Genomic DNA, 20,459 nt, shown 5'->3' with positions numbered 1-20,459 from the left:
AAAGGAACCTCATAAGGGATTGATTTGAAACACACTGCATCGGGAGTAACTCTAGTTAGCTAGAAATTGATTTTTAAAGAGTCTGCATGTTTACAAGCTAATAATATGACATTTTAACAAACATTAATGGGAACTGGGTAAAATTTCAATCGGATTCAATTCTTTATTGATATGGGTGAAACCTTAAATTGCTAGTTGTTGCACATCCACCTGCTTCCCCATTAAGGACCAAATAATGCTAATTTATGCTGCTGTCTTTAACCAAGTGCACAAAGTTCATTCTGCCAATCTGGATTGTGTGTTTCAGATCTGGAATCCTAAAAACGGACAGAAACCACCTGAACCCAAAGCACAGCCTCATTTCCAAAGTGATTTACATTGCAAAGCCGCAATCTACTCGTCTCGGACTTGCGTAACCAACTATGTCAAAGGATGAGGAAATTCCGAGCCCATCTCCAGATAACCGGAAGAAATTTTAATGTAAAAGTATATCGGACAAGGAGAAGTCATCATGAGAAGGAATCTGTAGGCCACTGGTAGAGTACTTAATAACCATCCCTCCCGCAGAAGGGTCTCGCCGTCGACTCATTACATGGATATACAGTGTGGATGGACAGCTCACATTAGCGCCTCCAATCCTGCCTCCATTAGGGATTTGCCCTCCCCTCCTTCTGCTTGAGGTCAACCCAACACAACACCACCTTGATAAGTCTGGCTTAGCTGGCCACTTGGTAAGGACACATCTTCTTTTGTTAGCATAAGCTGCTACTTACAGCCGGGGTGTTAAACACTGCAGATCGGCCACAGATTCAGGAAGCTCCATTGTGCCAGAGTGCATAGATCATGATCAGTAAACAGGTTGTTACATTAACTGAATCAAGATGCTGAAGTTTTCCGCACTTGGGGGAAGTCATATAATCTCAGAGATTACCAAGACATCTGTATTTGTCTCTTGATAAGAAATCTTGATCTTATATTGTTTTATCAGATGCATTTGACAGAAAAGGGAAATCCCTGTTTGGTGTTTTTTACATTAGACCACATCAAAGTCCCCTTGGAGAACCTTTGATTCCTGTCCTAGACCTTCAAGCCACCATACGTCACTTACAGTCCATTTGAGTTCAACAAGCTTGACAAAGTCTTTTTTTAACCCATACCTTTGCAAAGTCGGGCCATAAATAGAGGTATTTATAGGAAGTTCCATGAAAACCTGGTCAGAGAAGTTTCCAAAGAGAATCTGTTGGTTTTCAGGGACTCCCTTTGGGTTAATCCGCATTTACTCTTGTGACAAAATCTATTGCATCCCAAATATGCAAGCATTAGTATAGATTCTTACTGAAGACTGTGATTGTTTCCTTTTGTTTCATACAATTTAGAAAGGCTTATGTATTGCAGCTGACCCGTAGAGATGACCTAATCATACTCATCGATGGGATCTGGTACATTTTGATGTGCCAAAGGCATGCCAGGTTAAGCTTATATTCACTTGAGCCTTTCGACTCCTGTAACCTGGGATTCACTCTTTTCATCACGACCTTAGAGGGAGGTCTTGAAATCGGCTTGCAGATGCAGCATTATCATTCGAAACATGACCCTGAGCTTTGACACATTTCATTTTGATCCCTTCACATTTTTCCAGACACAAGATCTTGGATGGGTGCGTTTGTTTTCTCTACCTGTCCTGCTCCGACACGCTCAGAGCAAGCTGCATTCATGTGTGCCAGTTGCTAATCATCAGGACATTTAAAATCCCATCATGCACAATAGCACCAGGGTTTTATTTGAGTGTGATCTGCTTTTCTGTACATATGTTTCAGTCTGGATTGAGGCAATTTTTGGCATTGGCTTGCGAAAGCAAACATTTGTGGCATTCAATCCAGACTGTAAAAGTCCACGATGCAACTGATTTACGGTTTACAGATTTGACTATCCATTTGTAATATCTGACAAAACAGCTGTTGCCAAACAAAAAACAACAACTCTGGAAGTTCTAAATCATGCATACATGATTAAAACAGTGTTGAATACATTGCGGTTTTCCATGCATTTCATGATGGGATATGCAAAGGTCACGTCCTTTTCAGCTATTGATCACTAGAGCTAAGCACATGTGCATGTCTCTCCATTGTGCATCTGGGCTTTTATTCCTGTCAGATGTTCCAGTCTTTCCCTACACGAGGTGCATTTTTACTATCAGCCACAAAAAATAACAGGGGTGAAAGATGGCAGGAAATGTACTCACAGCGTTCACACAGAGCGGGCGAAATGACCGCTCTGTCCTTGAGAAGCTTGGTTATATGATGATATCAAATTCCTGCCACAGTAAATCCTCAGTGGAGCCACAAATTAAACCTCAGAACTAAACTGTTGACTGGGCCCACAACGGAAACTCCTTAGGACTGAATAAGACCTGTCAGTCTCAAACTTCTGCACATGCCATGTCTGTTTGTTCAGTGAATAAAACAGGAAAATTGGATATATACTACATTGCTACCAATACCAGCTGTATGAAGATATTCACCCTCATATCATTACAACCTCCAATTTGGGGTAAAAACAACATCGGAGCCCATTGAAACTCATTGAACAGACTTTTTTAGTATCTCGTGTTCATTTTGAGGGTGAGTTGATTTTTAGGTGAACTCTCCCTGTCCCTACATTTTACTTAACATAAATCCAGTACTTAATACAAATCGACTACATTGAATTCTCCAGTTTCCTCTCAAAGTCAGCACAAAAGATGCAAAGACAGTCCTAAAGATGCAAAACATCACCAATAGCTTCTTAATAGTTAACCAAAAATATTCACTCTATATTCACTTGGTCTTTCCAAACCCATTTAACCTTTTCTTCTGCTGATAGGAAAAGATTGTATTTTAAAGTTGGGGTAAAACAACATTGGAGTGACATTTTTATTTTTTGTTTATTGAAAATGTCTTTGAAAAGGACTTTGAACCAGATTTAAACGGTTAGTTCACCCAAAAATGAAAATTTGCCCGTAAATGACTCACCTTGAAGTCATCCTAGGTGTATATGACTTTCTTCTTTCAGACAAATCCAGTCTGAGTTATTAAAAAAAGTTGTCTTTGATCTTTCAAGCTGTTTGATGTAACTCAGCAGGTGTTGCACTGCATCGGTTCATGATCAAGTTTCATAAAAAGTGCATCCTTTAAAAAAAAAGTGTCTCCGGGGGCTCCGTGGGGTTAACAAAGGCTTGCGCTCACTGTTGTAAAACAGAAGCAGTTCTGGGGGAATGATGTATGTGAGGTCAGCGTTGTTGTGAGTCTCGTGAAAACCAACGTTTGTTAACAGGAGTAAAGGAAGCAAAGTCTCCTTTCTTTAGCAAAGGAAAACTAGTCTCCTTTTGGCTTATATCAAAATCCTCCGACACTCTTCTTTACAAATCTTTGTTTTGTACTTCTAATTAGTGACCGGTGTTTTGTTTTGATCTCTCCGCTGTGTTTTCGTGTGTGTCACTTCTGAGCGGAGCATGTGCAAAGCTGACCTCATACATCATTCTCCCAGAACAGCTTAGTTTACAACAGTGAGCGCAAACTAGATTAAAGTGATTATTACATTTTGAATATGGTTATTTTTCTTACAAAAACGCATCGATTCGCTACAGAAGGTCTTTGTTCACCCCCCGGAGCCATGTGACAGTTTTTTTAAATGGATGCGCTTTTTATTAAACTTCTCTTGGACAGATGCAGTGCAACACCTACTGAGTGTCATCAAACAGCTTGAAAGATCAAAGACAATTTTTTTTAATAACTCCAACTGAACTCGTCTGAAAGAAGAAAGTCATATACACCTAGGATGACTTCAGGGCAGAGAGCTGCACGGGTCTGATTTTGTAAATCCGCACCCGCCCGTACCCGCAGTGCTTAAAACCGCATCCGACCCGTTTTCCGACAGCAGCACTAATTAAAATCCGCACCCGACCCGACCCGCTTAAAATAGAACCGACACCTGACCCGCACCCGAAATCAAATCAGTTAAGCCAATCACATTAGACACACTTTTTTCGAATTTTATTGCCAGGTCATACAGAAGTTATTTATGGAAAACTCTTTTTAAAAGATATTCGTTTTTTATACATTTTATCTTAATTTTAATCAATGTTTTATCAATCAATTGCCCGTATTTAATAAATAAGAAGCAAATATATAGCAGACCAACGTGATTTTGATTGTGAGATCAGGCTGAGCAGACAATGTAATAATCTTAGTGTAATTGACATAATTACTAAAAAATATTTTGCTACCTAAAAGTTAAATATTTTTTTGTGTCACGCATGCATGCATGTCTATTTCCCTCATATTAAATATAAAACGCATGTGGACTGATATTTTTCCAATGTCTGGACTCCTTTATTAATGGAGTATATAAACAGACGTTTCAATATATTGGTATTAAATGCATTTTCTGAGAATTTATATTTCACGTTTTTACTGCAAATTTCGAAATACGTGCTCTTTGGTCCATCAGTGCTTGAGTCACTGATCATATTAGAGTAAAATATCTCATAATAAAATACAAAAATGTATATGCATAGTTCTCATCAGTCGGAAATACAGATAAACGCTTTCATTTGTTGTATTTTTGATCCTGAAAGAAAAACAGAACAACAAAAGAGCGAATCATACCACCGTTTGAGGTTGTGCTTCAAGTCGAACGCACCCATTTTTTAATCGTTCACAGCTGAGCATCGCGAGAGGCGGATCTGCACCAGAGCGCACATGTGAATGAGCTGCACAAAGTCATTTTCAGATGCAATTAAAAAAAAACAACAACCCTGGATAGCCTAGATTAGGCCCATATTCACAAATGTGTTAGCTATGGAATGAAATATCTGATATTCCGATTGTCAAATACATGCAAGTGGAAGTGTATTGTTGTTTAAACACCTTTATAACGATCGCGTTAGTTGAGCTGTATGCGCGATATAATTTTATGACACAAATTTTGAAATAGGCTTAAATCAAACACATTTTAATTCAGATTCTGTATATATGAACCCGTGTTTAGACCCGTGTTTCCCCTGTGTCCGACCTGACCCGCACCCGTATCCGACACAGTTGGATATTTTTCACCCGTTTCAGCCAAATTTACGGGTCACCCGTCGGGTACCCGAATCCATGCAGGACTCTACTTCAGGGTGAGTAATTTATGGATTAATTTTAATTTTTGGCTGAACTAACCCTTTAAAAGAGATATTTGGCATGCACCCGACCTATTATCCTTTTGTATTACAGAATATAATAAAATTCAATGTCATCAAAAGAGATAAAACACTTGAAAGGGAGTTGAAATGCTTTTAAATTACACTTCTTACAAATGAAATTGGCAAAAGGCCCAAAAATAAAATAAAACAAGGTAAAATATTGGACAGAAGATGAGTAGCCTACTGTTTATCCTTGTGTAGCAGATCCAAGTCTGTCCATAAGAGACATCAAGCTGAGGACAACAGGTCAGGTTCAAACCACCTCCATTTATTGGCTCTGGAAGAACATATGGGACATAATATCCGTTGCCCTAACCTCCTCCCACATTATACACAATATTGACTGAGAAAGTGAGAAGAAAACATGTGCATCTTGCTTTGCCAGAATCTACAACAATTACTTATGCTTAGAATTATATACATTAAAGCACATGAAAAGATGCTATCACACATATATTTAATAAAAAAAATGAAAGTAATTAAAAAGGCTGGTTGAATCTGTACATACCAATCATAATGACGTTTAAGAATAATGTTTGTATGAACCAAATATTCCCTCATAACAGTCATATTTAAATATTTAAACAGGTAGCAAATATGTATGGCCTATAACCTTTCAATTTTAAGGCTTTCAAACATGGCTTTTTAAAGCTTACATTTAAATTTATGATAAACTGTGTTGTTCTAGATAATCTCACATGAACTTGATTTGAATTATACTTACATTTAAAGTCAAAATGCATTGTAAAAAGTTTATTGAATTATAATTGAAAAGGCATTCTCTGTTCTCCTGAATGGAGCACCATCTTTACACTGTCAAAACGAAAGCATGTTGCTAACGCACAATGTTAGGGATGCATCATTCAGCGTTACGTATTGACGTGCTAGTTCCAGGGTTATGGTCAGATTTTACACTCGTTCACAGGTTTAGTACATGACAGCTGTTGTATTTCAGGCATAGCATCCACACATGGACTGGCTGACCTCCAAATACACAAACTAAATTCTAAATGGTGTCTTTCACAGCTGTCGACTAACACTTCCAGTAAACATGCGATTTCTAAGAGCAGATGCTCAGAGCCTTTGTCAGTGTGTATAGCACATTTTGAAATTGAGCCCGAATGTGACATCATGTTTAGTTTATATGCAACATTAAGGGTCAGCAGATGATAGGACACATTGGCCTAACAACTGAAAACTTAGCATGCTATCTGCTCCTCTGTTTAAAAACGCATTCAGAAATTAAATACACAGAGACTAGCAAATGGTTCAACAATAGATGTTAAAATAGTTGATTATGCAGTCTAGTTATGAAACCACTGGCAGATTTGTAAGTGACCCACTTCAACTGCTGCAAACATTTTATATACAGAAGCCAGTGTAAAGTATCTGGACACTTTTAGACGTAATTAGCCAGATGTGAAAATGTCTAAATGTCTTTGCATAAGATAACATTAACAACATATAAAAGCAAGTATTTTAAATCGCGCAGATCTTTTCTTGAAACTAAACTTTTGAATTTTATCTAATGCAATGGCATTCAGACATCAACTCAAACACAGGTATGTACAGTATGACTGAATCTAATGATGGTGTATGATTAAAGATTTCAGATTCATTTATATTTGATAGAGGTCTTTATATATGAGCAGTCAAGAGATAAAGTTGTGTTTAGAATTATTATATATGGATGAGCTACTAATACCAAAACTTTAATTATCCCACAAAAACCTTTAAATAAACCTCAGCAAACATGCATTGAAAAACAAGGGGTAGGATTTACTTAGAAACCCCCTTCATTCTATAAACACTACTTATAAAATTTACAAGTTATTACAAAGAAACGGCAAGTAGGAATTTGAATTAAACATAACATTTTGAAATAGAAAAACAAAGCAGAAAAACAACATGTTGCAAGTTAAATATGCATTAAAAATATATTTTGTAATGATTTTCACTCAAAAACCTGCTAGTAAATTTTATAAATAATTACAGAAAAGGGTAAGTAGCACATTGAGATAAATATGAAATTTTGAAGTATACTTTCTCTATAGAGAAAGTTAAATATTATTTTCTTGTAAATTGTACTCCAATAATCTTTGTTTACCCTTTATATATATTTTTTTTTTACAGTGTATAAAATAAATCATAACAAATATATAATGAATACATAAACATTTTTAAAATTATATAATGAAAAGATATTACTATATTAAAATGTATGTTTTTATGTTTATATTGTTTATTTGTCCCTGGTTAGGCTTTTAGTATGGCTCTAAAAATATAACAACCAATAAAAATTAAAAAATGTACAATAATAAACACAGTAATGTTAAATGCTAAATGCTATAAATGCTATAAAAGACAAGTATTTCAGAGTAAATACAAACACATTAAGTGTACTGTTTACAGAGCCTGTGTGTGTGTGTGTGTGTGTGTGTGTGTGTGTGTGTGTGTGTGTGTGTGTGTGTGTGCATGTTTTTGTGACATATCAGGACACAACTCTGTATAATGACATGGGTATGACAAAGGTATTACAAGGAGAGGGTGACTTATGAGGACATAACCCATGTCCCCATTTTTCAAAACGCTTATAAATCATACAGAATGAGTTTTTCTGAGAAAGTAAAAATGCACTGTGAGGTTTCCTGTGAGGGTTAGGGTTAGGTGTGGGGTTGGGAATATACAGTTTGTATATACAGTACAGACCAAAAGCTTGGACACACCTTCTCATTCAAAGAGTTTTCTTTATTTTCATGACTATGAAAATTGTCGAGTCACACTGAAGGCATCAAGGGCTATTTGACCAAGAAGGAGAGTGATGGGGTGCTGCGCCAGATGACCTGGCCTCCACAGTCACCGGACCTGAACCCAATCGAGATGGTTTAGGGGTGAGCTGGACCGCAGACAGAAGGCAAAAGGGCCAACAAGTGCTAAGCATCTCTCGGGGAACTCCTTCAAGACTGTTGGAAGACCATTTCAGGTGACTACCTCTTGAAGCTCATCAAGAGAATGCCAAGAGTGTGCAAAGCAGTAATCAAAGCAAAAGGTGGCTACTTTGAAGAACCTACAATATGAAATATTTTCAGTTGTTTCACACTTTTTTGTTATGGATATAATTCCATATATAATTCTACATGTGTTCATTCATAGTTTTGATGCCTTCAGTGTGAATCTACAATTTTTATAGTCATGAAAATAAAGAAAACTCTTTTAATGAGAAGGTGTGTCCAAACTTTTGGTCTGTACTGTATATACAAACAGAATATTCAGAATATACAGTTTGTACAGTATAAAAACCATTACGCCTATGGGATGAACCCACTTTTCACAAAAACAAACGTGTGTATGTGTGTGTGAGAGAGAGAATCCAACGGATGAGGCGACAGTGAGATTAGCCTAGCCGGCTGCTTCCACACCCCACGAGCCAATCCCAGGTGTTAACCCATGTGACGCTAGATAAAGCAGGCCGCATTAGTGCTAATCCCAGCCTGATCTTTGGAGTGCGTTCCTGCCTCCCTTCTGCTGCCCAGCCTCTACCTATCTGCCCTGTGATGGACACGAGCGGTCCAAATGGCTGAAGTGACTAAAGCCTTATGCACCTGTGCTTTCCAATGAAGAGAGTAAAGTAGGTGTCATGCTTCATCAGAATTTATCATGTATTAAGTGGCTTCACCTTTCACCCTTCAATTTATGGCTATGAACTGTAATGTTTAGCTGATGTGTTTTATGGAACCTGATTATTTGATAAATGTGAGTGACAGGACTGTAAATGGGAAAGGGTTCTTACAGTCATGTCAAATGTAAGGTTAACTGGAAAGGCCTGGAAGTCTGATCTATTTTCTACACTGTAAAAAAAAAAAAGATTATTGGCATGCGTTTTAAAATAAAATACTGTTTTAGTTTTTCTATGTCAAAATTTTAATGATTTCAGTGTGTTAATTGCGGTTTCTTTGTAACTGTTGATGAAATTTACTAGCGATTTCTGAGTGAAATTGTTTATACACCAAATTCTTTCCAGTTACAAAATAAAAAAAAAATAAAAAAATACAAAATAAAAAAGTTCTAAGAAAGTTTTGCTGACGTACACATTAAGTTATAAAAACATTATTTATAAATGTTCTCGGAACATTCAAAATGCATAGTTTTTTTAAATTTACATTTTTGGAACGTTTCCTTTTGTAAATATTTTGGGAGTGTTACTTTTGAATGTTCTCGGAACTTTCATGTTTCGATGTTTAAACATTTTAGAAATGTTATTAAAAGACCGGTAACCTTAAACAAACACTCTATTATTGTTTGAAAAAAAAAAGAAAAAACTTTTTAAACTACTAGATCAAAAATAACAGTGGAAAAGTGATGGAAATTCAAAAGATGTTGCCAAATATGTTTTAGATAGCAAGAATTCAAGTTTCAGTACATTTAGTGGAAATTAAGCATGGGTGACAAACTACCAGTTTCCTGACTTCTGGAAAGTCTCTCACTTGAATTCAAACATGAGAACCTTTCCAGAGTTGACAGAAACTTATTCAGGAAACAGGTAGTTTGTCACATTGTATGTTTTCCAATCATTTGCAATTGCCAGTATTAAACTTTAGACACACATGCAGTCATATAAATTACAGCTGGGTGTGTTAAAGTTGACAACAGTTAATGTGAATCTATATGTGGGCGGTATGAGCAAAACCTCATATCACAGCATGCGTAATATCATATGATGTTTACAATATAAATCACAAAGTTGTTTTTGGCGGTAACACTACACGTAATGGTTTATGTATTAAATAACCATCTGGCAATGGCTATTTCTGTTTAATACAGTGAATTAAATATATTACTGTTTTATTTTGGTTTGTGTCCATGCAATTCTAAAATATCAGATTATTTACAACGAATGAACAATATAAAGTCTGATATCATTGCAAAACAGCTACACGTTATGAATAACTTTAGTTTAAAACAAATCAATTGATTTAATGGACAGTTCTGAATCTAAATTCTGATTGATAGAAAAAGAGTGAATGGTCTCAAAACTTAATGGAATAAATGTGATGAATCTCATTATTTTCTGTCATGGATTAGTTATAAATGCATGAAGAAATTATTTACAATTCAAAAAAAAGTAAACCATAATAAGTTTACTGTTCTTGTTTAAAAATTCTGAATTGTGACATTGTTGGCTCCTTTATAATAAATTGCCTTTATTTCAGTACCTGCTAAAGGAGCAAAGTTGCAGCTTGTGTAAGCAAAATTAATTTTAGTAAAAAATAAATAAATAAATAAAAAACATTATTAACACAGAGAATGCTGCTTGTTTGATGGTATAATCATACAGTCTGTTGCATGCAGTCTCTGAACTAAGGATTATATTACATCACTAATGTTTTACAATCAGTCAGATCACAGCTGTTTAAAATAGATGATGAGGTAACACTTAATATACAACGACATCATAACATAATTCATCAAACATACTGCAGTTAACGTCAGAATCAATAATCAGCATGAAGCATGTCTCAAATTTAATTGTCCATTGCGTTCATAATGGTCTGTGTAAATAAAGTTAATTAGCCGAACACCACTGATGGAAACGATTCACCTCAACAGGCCAATTCATCAAACGGCCATCTCTGAAAACTCTAATTGCTGTTTCATTATTTGTACTGCAACTAAAGGGCGATTAAAGCAGAAAGGCGAATAACTGTTAGCAGAGATACATGCCGAATGAATCTTAAGACAGTTTATCGGTACAGAAGTGTTCTGTTGTATACTGTAACACATTTTGCTGCCTGGATTACCCTGGATTTCATAATATACAAATCTTCAGAAACCAGGCAAGAACGTATGCAGGTAATAATTCATCCATTTAACATTTTGACTGGAGAATGGCAAAGACAGTGTTTTCATGAGCGTTTGGGAAGAAATAGGACCGGGATATATGTTTTTATGACATTCATTTAAATAATGATTATTTATTCATTATCATCTGTTTTTAAGCATTTAGATGTGCCAGATCTATATTTGGTCAAGTGAAGAAAGTGACGAGAGTGATAATGTCATTTCCAAAATACACAGCCAACGAGATAAAGAGACCAGAACAACAAAAAATGACTACATGCTTTCCAACAGCTAGAGAAGTTCGTCCAGACACTGAATTCCACACTTGTTAAAAAAGGCATTTATTTTGCTATTAAAAACAATAATAGCTTGTGTTTACTCTTATTTAGACATACATTGAGCTCTTTATATAAACAGAGGGAAATGCCATGTGATATACTGCATCCAAAAGTAATCAAAGTAAATAATCATAGTAAATAATAAAGTAAATAATAGTCCAGTAAATAATTAAAAAATAAATACTGCATTCAGCATTACAAAATGGCAAAAGATTCAGAAATTTCGAATTTGGGGGAAATGCATTTATATTATGAATCTTTGGCAAGGCAGCGATTCCATTCGATTACGATTCATAGGTTTTCGATTCGATTCAAGAACGATTTTTGCAAATTTAGAACGATTCAATTAGATTCGATTCACAATTAAATTCGATTCGATTCGATTATAAGGATTCGATTCTGCATTCTTTAAGTGCATTCACGGGATTATTTAAATGCTTCTACTAAATTCTTTAAATGCTTAGTCAGGGGCAAATTACAGTAGCATTTATGGTTAGAGAACCATAGGTTAGAAAAAAAAAAAAACCTTTGTCCATTGTTAAATGATAGTTTAATGATGCGACATGGCATACGTAAAAATGTATGTAAGCCAAGTTTTTAAAAAAGAGCTTAAAGAGTATTATGTATAAGCTAACATTTTGTCACACCAGGGGCGTAGCCATAATTTCAGAAGTGACAGAAATGTCAAATACAATCATTTTATGTATGTAGCTTATATAATATTAATAATAATAATAATTATAATTATTATTATTTTTTTTACAAGGAATTCTTCTTTAATTACTTTTAATTAGCTGTAATAAATCAAATACACTGCTGGACAATAATCAATCATTTGTAATCGATATTTTTTTTCCTAATGGCAATTTTATGATTGTTTTATATACTAGGCTACATTTAATTAGCAATTATTTGAATTTTCTGCACAGAATAAGGTAGAAAATATACTTTATAGTTTCTGTACTGTAATAAAAGTCAATTAGCACTGCATCATTCATAAATTGTTTGTGGGTTTCATCAGTTCATTCTGCTTTTATTCAGTTTAGCTGCAGATATAGCCTGGCACGTCTATGAGAGCGAGATCGCTTCTCTTTCAGTGTGAAAACGTCTTCATCTCTATTTAACTTTTCCTCTCCATCAGCGAATGAATCTGAGCGAAAACGTGCCAGATGTCTGTTAATGAAACAAACGCTACTTTCATGCATATTATCAGATAAATCTCGCGCTCTTATTTCAAGGTCGTTGTTAATGCTGTGGTTCATTTTAAAAGTTTCCTTCGTATATTCGGTTCATCCGCATTGTTTAAAAACATTTATCATTCAGTGGAACTGTGCGTATGATTTAGACACTTACATTTCTGCTCCGTCCATGCAATAAATACAGCTGTCGACGGCTCCGGTAACTCCGTCGGTAAGATGCAGAGAGCCATTGACAAACTACAGAAAAGTAAAACTACTTTACGTTAGCATTACTGGCCACGAGTCCTATAGATCACACGTCAGCTGCGTCACAGACGAACGGAGCGCGAGCGCAATCCTGTGACAGTCTCAGGCGGTAAACAGTGGAGCGCGTGAAGGACAGATAAGAGGCACGATTCACGAACACTCTTCAAGGTCTCCATTAATCCGTGCGTGTAGTAATTTAATGTGTATACATTTTGAAAGCATTGAATCGCTATAGAAATCGGGATTCATTCGATTCTTAGCATTTTGAATCGATTACTGTCCAAGATCGGCGATTCACGATTCAAAAATCATGTTTCAAGATCGATGCATATGAATCGACAGGGTTTGTAATCGATGCATCGAGAAAACGAGTGAATCGTTACACCCCTAATTTATATACATATTTCTTGTACATTTATCTACTTATCTATCTATCTGTTAATTGGGGCATTTGGAGCCATGGCGTTTTACCTTCATTTAACTCCATTAAGTGATGTGGGCCAAAAGGAACTTGCATTATTCCAGACTAAATGAAAATGAACATTTAATGATGAAAAGAAATTCACTGTCATGTCTACATTTCAATGCAAAAAAATACAAAAATCTTAAAACACAAAGTGATACTAAAACGTCTACTTTAGACCAACATGAATTGGCAGCCCGACCCAAATTGACCCAGTAAGACCACCATACATACGGTCAGTCTGGCAAAACACTTCCAGCATACTGCATCTGGATTCGTCCTTAAATGTTACCCATCTGCTATTTCCTCGTCTTGGGAAGAGTTTTCCACCTTCCTCTCCTACTCTGGAGAAAACCTACCTAGTGAAAGCATTGAAAACAAAGACTTTTCAGCAAAAAAAAAGAACGCTCAACTGCAAGAATAACACAGCATTGGAAAGAGATTCCTCAGTTGGGAAAGAATGCAGTCTTTTGAGAGGATGAAAGAAAAATATGTGTGTACATGCAGGCATAGATATATGCTTCATAGACCCGTGTTTAGCTGAACAAATAAAAGACAACAGATAGATCTGACAGGGGACGTTATACAAGCAGGCCCACATAGAAGTTTCGAAGAAAGCACTTTAGACTTACCGAAAACTGCAACGCCCATCAGCCATACACCCATAACGTATTTGTTTATTAAATATTGGTAACTATAGTAAAATTCCCTTTTCACCATACACTCATAAAAATAATGGTTGTTTTTGCAGTGATGGCATGGAAGAAACACTTTTTTTTTGATTCCCAAAAAGAACCTTTCAGTGTTTCTTCGAGAGAAGAAGATTTTAAAAATCTAAAGAAACTTTTGTGGAATGGAAAGATTCCATGTGTGTTCTTCATGGAACAATAAATGCCAATAAAATCCTTTATTTTTAAGAAAAACGCAACAAAATAAATCTAGATTCATCTCCCATGTAGGTAATCTCAACAACTAATGGAGGTCTGTTTACCATCATAAATCTGCTCACATTGAATGGATCATCTCTGCAAACAAAGATTCCCCCTCAGGAAAAGTAGGACTAATTGTTTGGACTTGCTTGCGTACAATAATGTCGGGTCTCCACCCAGGTGGATGTTATAGAGGACACACCTTCATGAAGATGAGGAATCAATTGGGGAAAGGAGGCTATGTGTAGAAAAGATCATGATTTGAAAGAACGAACCTCATTCTATTCAGCCTGCACAAATGATAATAACTAACCTGTCAACACAGACAGTAGGCTGTATTATTGTATACTTGAGGCTTATTTAAAAAAAAAAAAACACATTGTATGCCGCTGAAAGCAAAGTACAACATGCATAATGTTTAGTCCCTCTGTCCCTAGTGCATACTTAAGTCTTAAAACTTGAGTTGTTTTTGCAAACTATTCATTTAAGACCATGCATTTCCCACTTTTCCTCAGGAATGTTTTTACAGTTCACTGAAAGCTTTCACTAAATAGGAAGAAAGCCACATATTTCAAAAGACTGATAAAAATCTTAGCAAGCCGGTCTGAGTTTAACCAAACATGGATGAGTTTTCTAATGGGTTTGTTTTGACATGTGTTTTTCAGAGTTTCAATGCTCCACGCTGCTCTAAGATGAGGGTATGGAAAGAGGTCACCCTCGCCTTCATCCTGTTTGGTACCTCGTTTTTCCTCCTGCTTATGAAAACCACATCACCTGTTGGGTCTTCCTACCCAAAGGCCTTAAGGATTTCATCAGACCCTTCCTCACATCCAGCAGACACAGCACTTGAACTGCCTCAATCATCCTCATCTTTACTCTCATCAACCTCAGCGAGGAAGCCAGCGCCGCGCCGAGTGGTCAGAGCCACAGAGGACATGGGCTCTCTTATCTCAGAATGTAAGAGAAACCTTTTTTTGGTTTTCCTATGCGACATTGCCAGTGTGGATAACTCCTCATTTAACATTTAGTTCACACATACAGCTCACTTGATATTTAAGGCAAGACCGTCCAGTTGAACAGAGTATAACATTTGAATAGTAGATATAATTCAAGTTTAAACAAGCTTTATTGTCATTCTTTAATATGAGGAGACATACAAGGGAATGAAATGTTGTGCCTTTTTGAAATTTTGTCATTTAGCAGACGCTTTCATCCAAAGCGACTTACAAATGAAGACAATAGAAGCCATCAAAATCAACAAAAGAGCAATAATATGCAAGTGCTATATTATTATATTTCAGTTGCACAAAGAAATGTACAGCATTTTGTCAAATTATTAATTTTGTCTATGTAGCTAAGTGCTACAGAAGTAGAAAAAACCTTTAAATATACTTATTATAATTTTAATTTATAGACACTAAAATATAGAGTTCAATAAAATAAAGTGTATTTTGGATGTTTTCTTTCCATTAGTCTGAAACAACATCTCAAAACTGACACCTGAAAGTTTAGTTTTATCATCGTCAACAATATTTTTCACACCTTTTCTTCAACCCCTTCATACACGGCTGCATGAACAGTGTGCACTAGCATGCAAAAACTATTTTCTTAAAACACACCCGGACTGACTCATGAAGACTGCAGAAAAGCAGACCTATTCTCATCTTACATATAGAGCAGGGTTTCCCAACCTGGTACACATTTTAGATGTCTCCCTTAGCTGACACCCAACTTGGTGTCTCTAATAAATGTAATCAGGTGTGTTTTTGATTAGAAAAAACACACAAAATGTGCACTATTAGGAGGGTCAGGGATGGAGTAGCAAAAGGTCAGTGCAAAAATGCTCTAAAGCCATCATAAAGATGGGCATAATCCTGCTTTACAACTGATCATTACAACGGTTTAAAGTGAGCGATTGAATCCTTAACAGGTTAAGCCCTAGAGTTTGACACACGCATTCACTTCCATCAAAATGTATTAGGTATGTTTACATTTACTAGTTTCTGCAATTGCATTTAGTTGCACAGTTGCATAAATAAATAGAGAGCACATAGAAACCTGAAACTGAATTTTCCCATTCACTTTTCAGATATGTCTCCAGATTTAAGCAATGTAACATGTCACCTTCATAGTTTCAAACTGTGCTTGCCAAGACACTTAAGTCTCAATCAAAGTCAGATATCTCAAGACCAAGTCATATACTGAACATTCAAAATTTCTAACTATAAATCCCAAACATACAGCCTATCCACATTCATTTTATAGTTCTAGAGACCACAGTGAAGGTAGATGCCATAAAAATCTAATTAGACACAGATGAAAATGAAAGAAAAGTACAAAAATATAAAATCCAGGGCTCAATAATATATATATTATTATATATATATTTTTTTTCAGGACAGCAGTTAAACACTATGAATTCAAAACTGCTGTAAAACATTTATATACAATGCTTTAACACATTCTAACTGAATGCTTTCAAGTTGTATTTAACCACATGTGGGTTAGCCAGCTAGATTAACAACATTACCTTTGTGGCAATATGGCCAATCAGCAAAATTGAAACAACAATGTAGGTCCAATGAACTTATAGAATGAACTGAACATCTAAACCCAACTTTAGCCTGGTTTTCATTTGTCAAATTAAATATGCTTCCCACCCTCATTTTCTTATTGTATTTCAACAATTGTTTTATTTATGTCTACTTGTACTTCTAAGGGAAACATATAAGACAAAACTGATACTTAAAGCAAACATCACTAAGGTCTAAAACACATACAAGTATGTGAATGCATAGATGTGTCAGACTAACGTAATGCAAGTACGTGTTCCCACAAGAACTGCTTTATTAGCACAATCTTCTACAGTGTGCCATTCAGATCAATTACCAAGAAAACCTAAAGAGAAAGTCTCTTGAGCTTTTACACAAAATCCAGAAGCTTTTTAGCATTTGATTTGCCTTTCCCAGGGTTTTTTTTTTCAGACCTCAGACCTCAAACAAGAACATAATTCAATGTATTTTGTAAAAATAAGTAATTAGCAAGTACATGTATTTATTTTTTAATACAAGGATGTGAGTTCATATGCTTGACAAGCAACTGCTGTGATTCTTACACAGCAACTTTGTCCGACCCAGAGTGGCTTCAAATTCACATCTGAAGCCTGTTTGTGCATAATTTATGTTGTAAAACAAAATGCTAAAGTAACATTAACAACAGACCTTATTTTAACTCATAAATCCAAAACCAAAACCACAGAAACTCTGGAGGGAACCCACGCTAAATTAGCCAGTCTTTGGTTTAATGACATTCAATCGCTCTTTGAGAACTGAGGTTTGTTGCCGGCACAGTAACACAAATGCACGTTAAGTATGTTTAATAGCACATTAGTAAAATGTCTGGAAAGCATACACATTTGCATACTTGTGTAAAGTACGTTTCTGGCCTGAGAACTCAGTTAAGTCTCATATATTGTGAAAGAGCAACATCTAGGCATTAACTTCCTCCTCTGGTGTTTTTCTTCCTCTAGTCTCGTATCTCTTCCAAAGCTTCACCGAGGGCGAGCTGAGGAAGGTGATCACGACCCTGGTGGAGCAGAAGGAGAGGATGATCAGAACCAAACGAGCGAGGAAGGGCCCGAAGCCATGCTCTCTACACGAGATCGAGCTCACTGTGAGCGAGCTGGGGCTCGGGTACGAGAGCGATGAGACGGTGCGCTTCAGGTACTGCAGTGGGAAGTGCATCCACGAACGACGCAACTATGACTTTGTCATGGAGCACATGCAGTTAAATAACGGCTCCAGTGAGAGGGGCCGGCGAGGACGGGAAAATGGAAAAAAAGACAAGGCACGCTACACCCCATGTTGTCGACCTACAAAGTTTGAGAAGAAAATGTCTTTCTTTGACAACAAGGACAGGTTCTACACCATCCAGAACGTCTCTGCGAGAGCGTGCGGTTGCGTATGACATTCTGTTAACTATGGAAACATGGGAGAAACAAGGGAGAATGTCTATACCTCACAACGGCAACAGAGAACGTTTTAAAATTCCGTGGTAAACATAAGAACTTTGGAAAGGGTGACCATGTGACACGCAGAAACCATGGAATTGTTTTAGAACGTAGGGCAAATTGCAATTCTGAAAAAGATGCTGAGAGGGGCCCACAATGCCATCATGGAAAGAGTGAAAGCTACAGAAAAGCGATACGCAAAACACAAAAGACGAAGTCTGAAATGTCTAAAGCCTTGGCAACTATGGGATAAAGTTTCGTTTCTGCCTTTTCAGTGGTTACAGGCACTTTTGATTAGCACCGGGCACTGGACTTTAATCAAAGGTGCATCGCTGGTTTAATTCGATGGGACCAAAGCTGGCGGGAGACTCCTTTCGCCTTCCACTGGAAACTTCTGCAGAAGAACAAGTACAGATATAATAGTATTTAACCAAATTTATAAATATATATAGATTAATGGTAGAGGGCTACAGCAACAACTGTATGCTGCTCGCTTTTGTTACGAATCTGAATACTGAAGTATGAAGTGCATCGCAGCTGTGAATACTACCTCATTGCTTTCTTCGTTTCTTTTTTGTTTGTTTTCTTAGAAGAATGCACATGCAATGAACCTTGTTCTACCACACCCACTTCCTAGGATTATGCTAGTCAGAAATATGAATCAGAGGTATACATGTAGATAAATGCTTCTCAACCAAAAGTCTCCTAGGATGGATATTACCTAAAACAACACTGTTTTGAAACTTGAAATGTATATACACACTATCAAACCCCTGAATTTGACCTTAAAGCCTTGCCAAAGCATGTCTGATCAAATCCAAACTTCCCCTGTCCTTGAGACAATTTACACCCTGATATTTACGTAAAAAAATAGGAATACTTGATCCAATTCCAGGGGCCAATTGGGAAAAGTATAGCTTAAAAAGTTTTCCCAATGGTGTCGTCCCTCAAAGATCTTAAAAGTTCATTTTTCTCATGGTCACGTTCATGTTCACATTCTTTAAGACAATGACACTTGAGATACATTCTTTTGGAAAGTAATTCCAGGTTTAGTCCTTCTCACAGAAAATATACATTTATTATCCTTGAACACATTTATGGACAAGTAATTGTAACCTTTAATTATGCAGATGGAACATTATACTGTTAGAAATAAAGGTTCTTTGTAGCACTTCACATTAATCAAATTTCTGTCCTCATAAGAACCATTTTCTGCTGTACAAGTTCAAAAATTCATTAAAATTCTTGATTCTTTAGATCAAAGTATTTGTTTTGGGGTTCTAAGGCAACGGTAAATTGGGTTAAACTTCACAAAACCTGTCAAGAACATGGGTTACTTCATCTTAGAATCAAATCAAATGCATGAAAAAAGTTATAGGTAAAAAAGGTTTTTTTTTTTAAGTTGTTCCTGGCAATTCATTGCACTCACTACAGTAATGCAAAAAAGAAAATACATGAAAAAAAAATCAAATTTAAATGGTAAAATGGTAAATGCATATGTGACCCTGGACTACAAAACGAGTCTTAAGTGTAAATTTTTCGAAACTGAGATTTATACGTCATCTGAAAGCTGAATAAAAACGCTTCCCAGTGATGTATGGTTTATTAGGATGTAACAATAATTGGTAAAGACAACTATTTGAAAATCTAGAATCTGAGGGTGCAAAAAAATCTAAATATTGAGAAAATCACCTTTAAAGTTGTCCAAATGAATTCTTAGCAATGCATATTACTAATCAAAAAGTTTTGATATATTTACGGTAGGAAATTTACAAAGTATCTTCGTGGAACATGATCTTCTTACAAAAATCAATCATTTTGACCCATACAAGGTTTTTTTTTTGGCTATTGCTTAAATGATACCCCAGCGACTTAAGACTGGTTTGTGGTCAAGGGTCACATACATTGCAGAAATGTGACCTGGGCAAATTTTCCCATATGCAATTTTCTAAAGCCAAACAAGTACTTAAATTTTGTGCAGCTTTAAATGATTCTCCTGACATCAGGCTGTAAAACCCCTTGAACCTTGCACATGCTTCACCCTTCCATAGAAAAAGTTTTCATGTTTTCTTTTCTGGACTAAATTAGTAATTGGACTAATTACAGAGCATGATATCTGTCATAAACGCAATTAACTGATCATTGCATGTGTGAAGATGAGCTGCTGAGGAGACTAATGGTGGAGTTGTAAGCAGTTCTAAGCTGTTCAGACG

General features: G+C 36.1%; 1 protein-coding gene across 1 annotated transcript in view; it reads left to right on the top strand.

The window, feature by feature from the left end:
• LOC132095709 (persephin-like) overlaps nt 1–19,609 on the top strand; it is a 20,379-nt gene extending 770 nt beyond the window's left edge. The window contains exons 2-4 of the mRNA XM_059500819.1: nt 308–731; nt 14,903–15,194; nt 17,767–19,609. Of these exons, the coding sequence (XP_059356802.1) occupies nt 14,930–15,194; nt 17,767–18,203 (702 nt within the window). The 5' untranslated portion in view covers nt 308–731; nt 14,903–14,929 and the 3' untranslated portion in view covers nt 18,204–19,609. The remainder of the gene's footprint in view (nt 1–307; nt 732–14,902; nt 15,195–17,766) is intronic.
• The last annotated feature ends 850 nt before the right edge of the window (nt 19,610–20,459 follow it).

This window comes from Carassius carassius, chromosome 20 (assembly GCF_963082965.1).
Source record: "Carassius carassius chromosome 20, fCarCar2.1, whole genome shotgun sequence".
NCBI classification, from domain to species: domain Eukaryota; kingdom Metazoa; phylum Chordata; class Actinopteri; order Cypriniformes; family Cyprinidae; genus Carassius; species Carassius carassius.
This window is presented reverse-complemented; position numbering and strand designations above follow the sequence as displayed.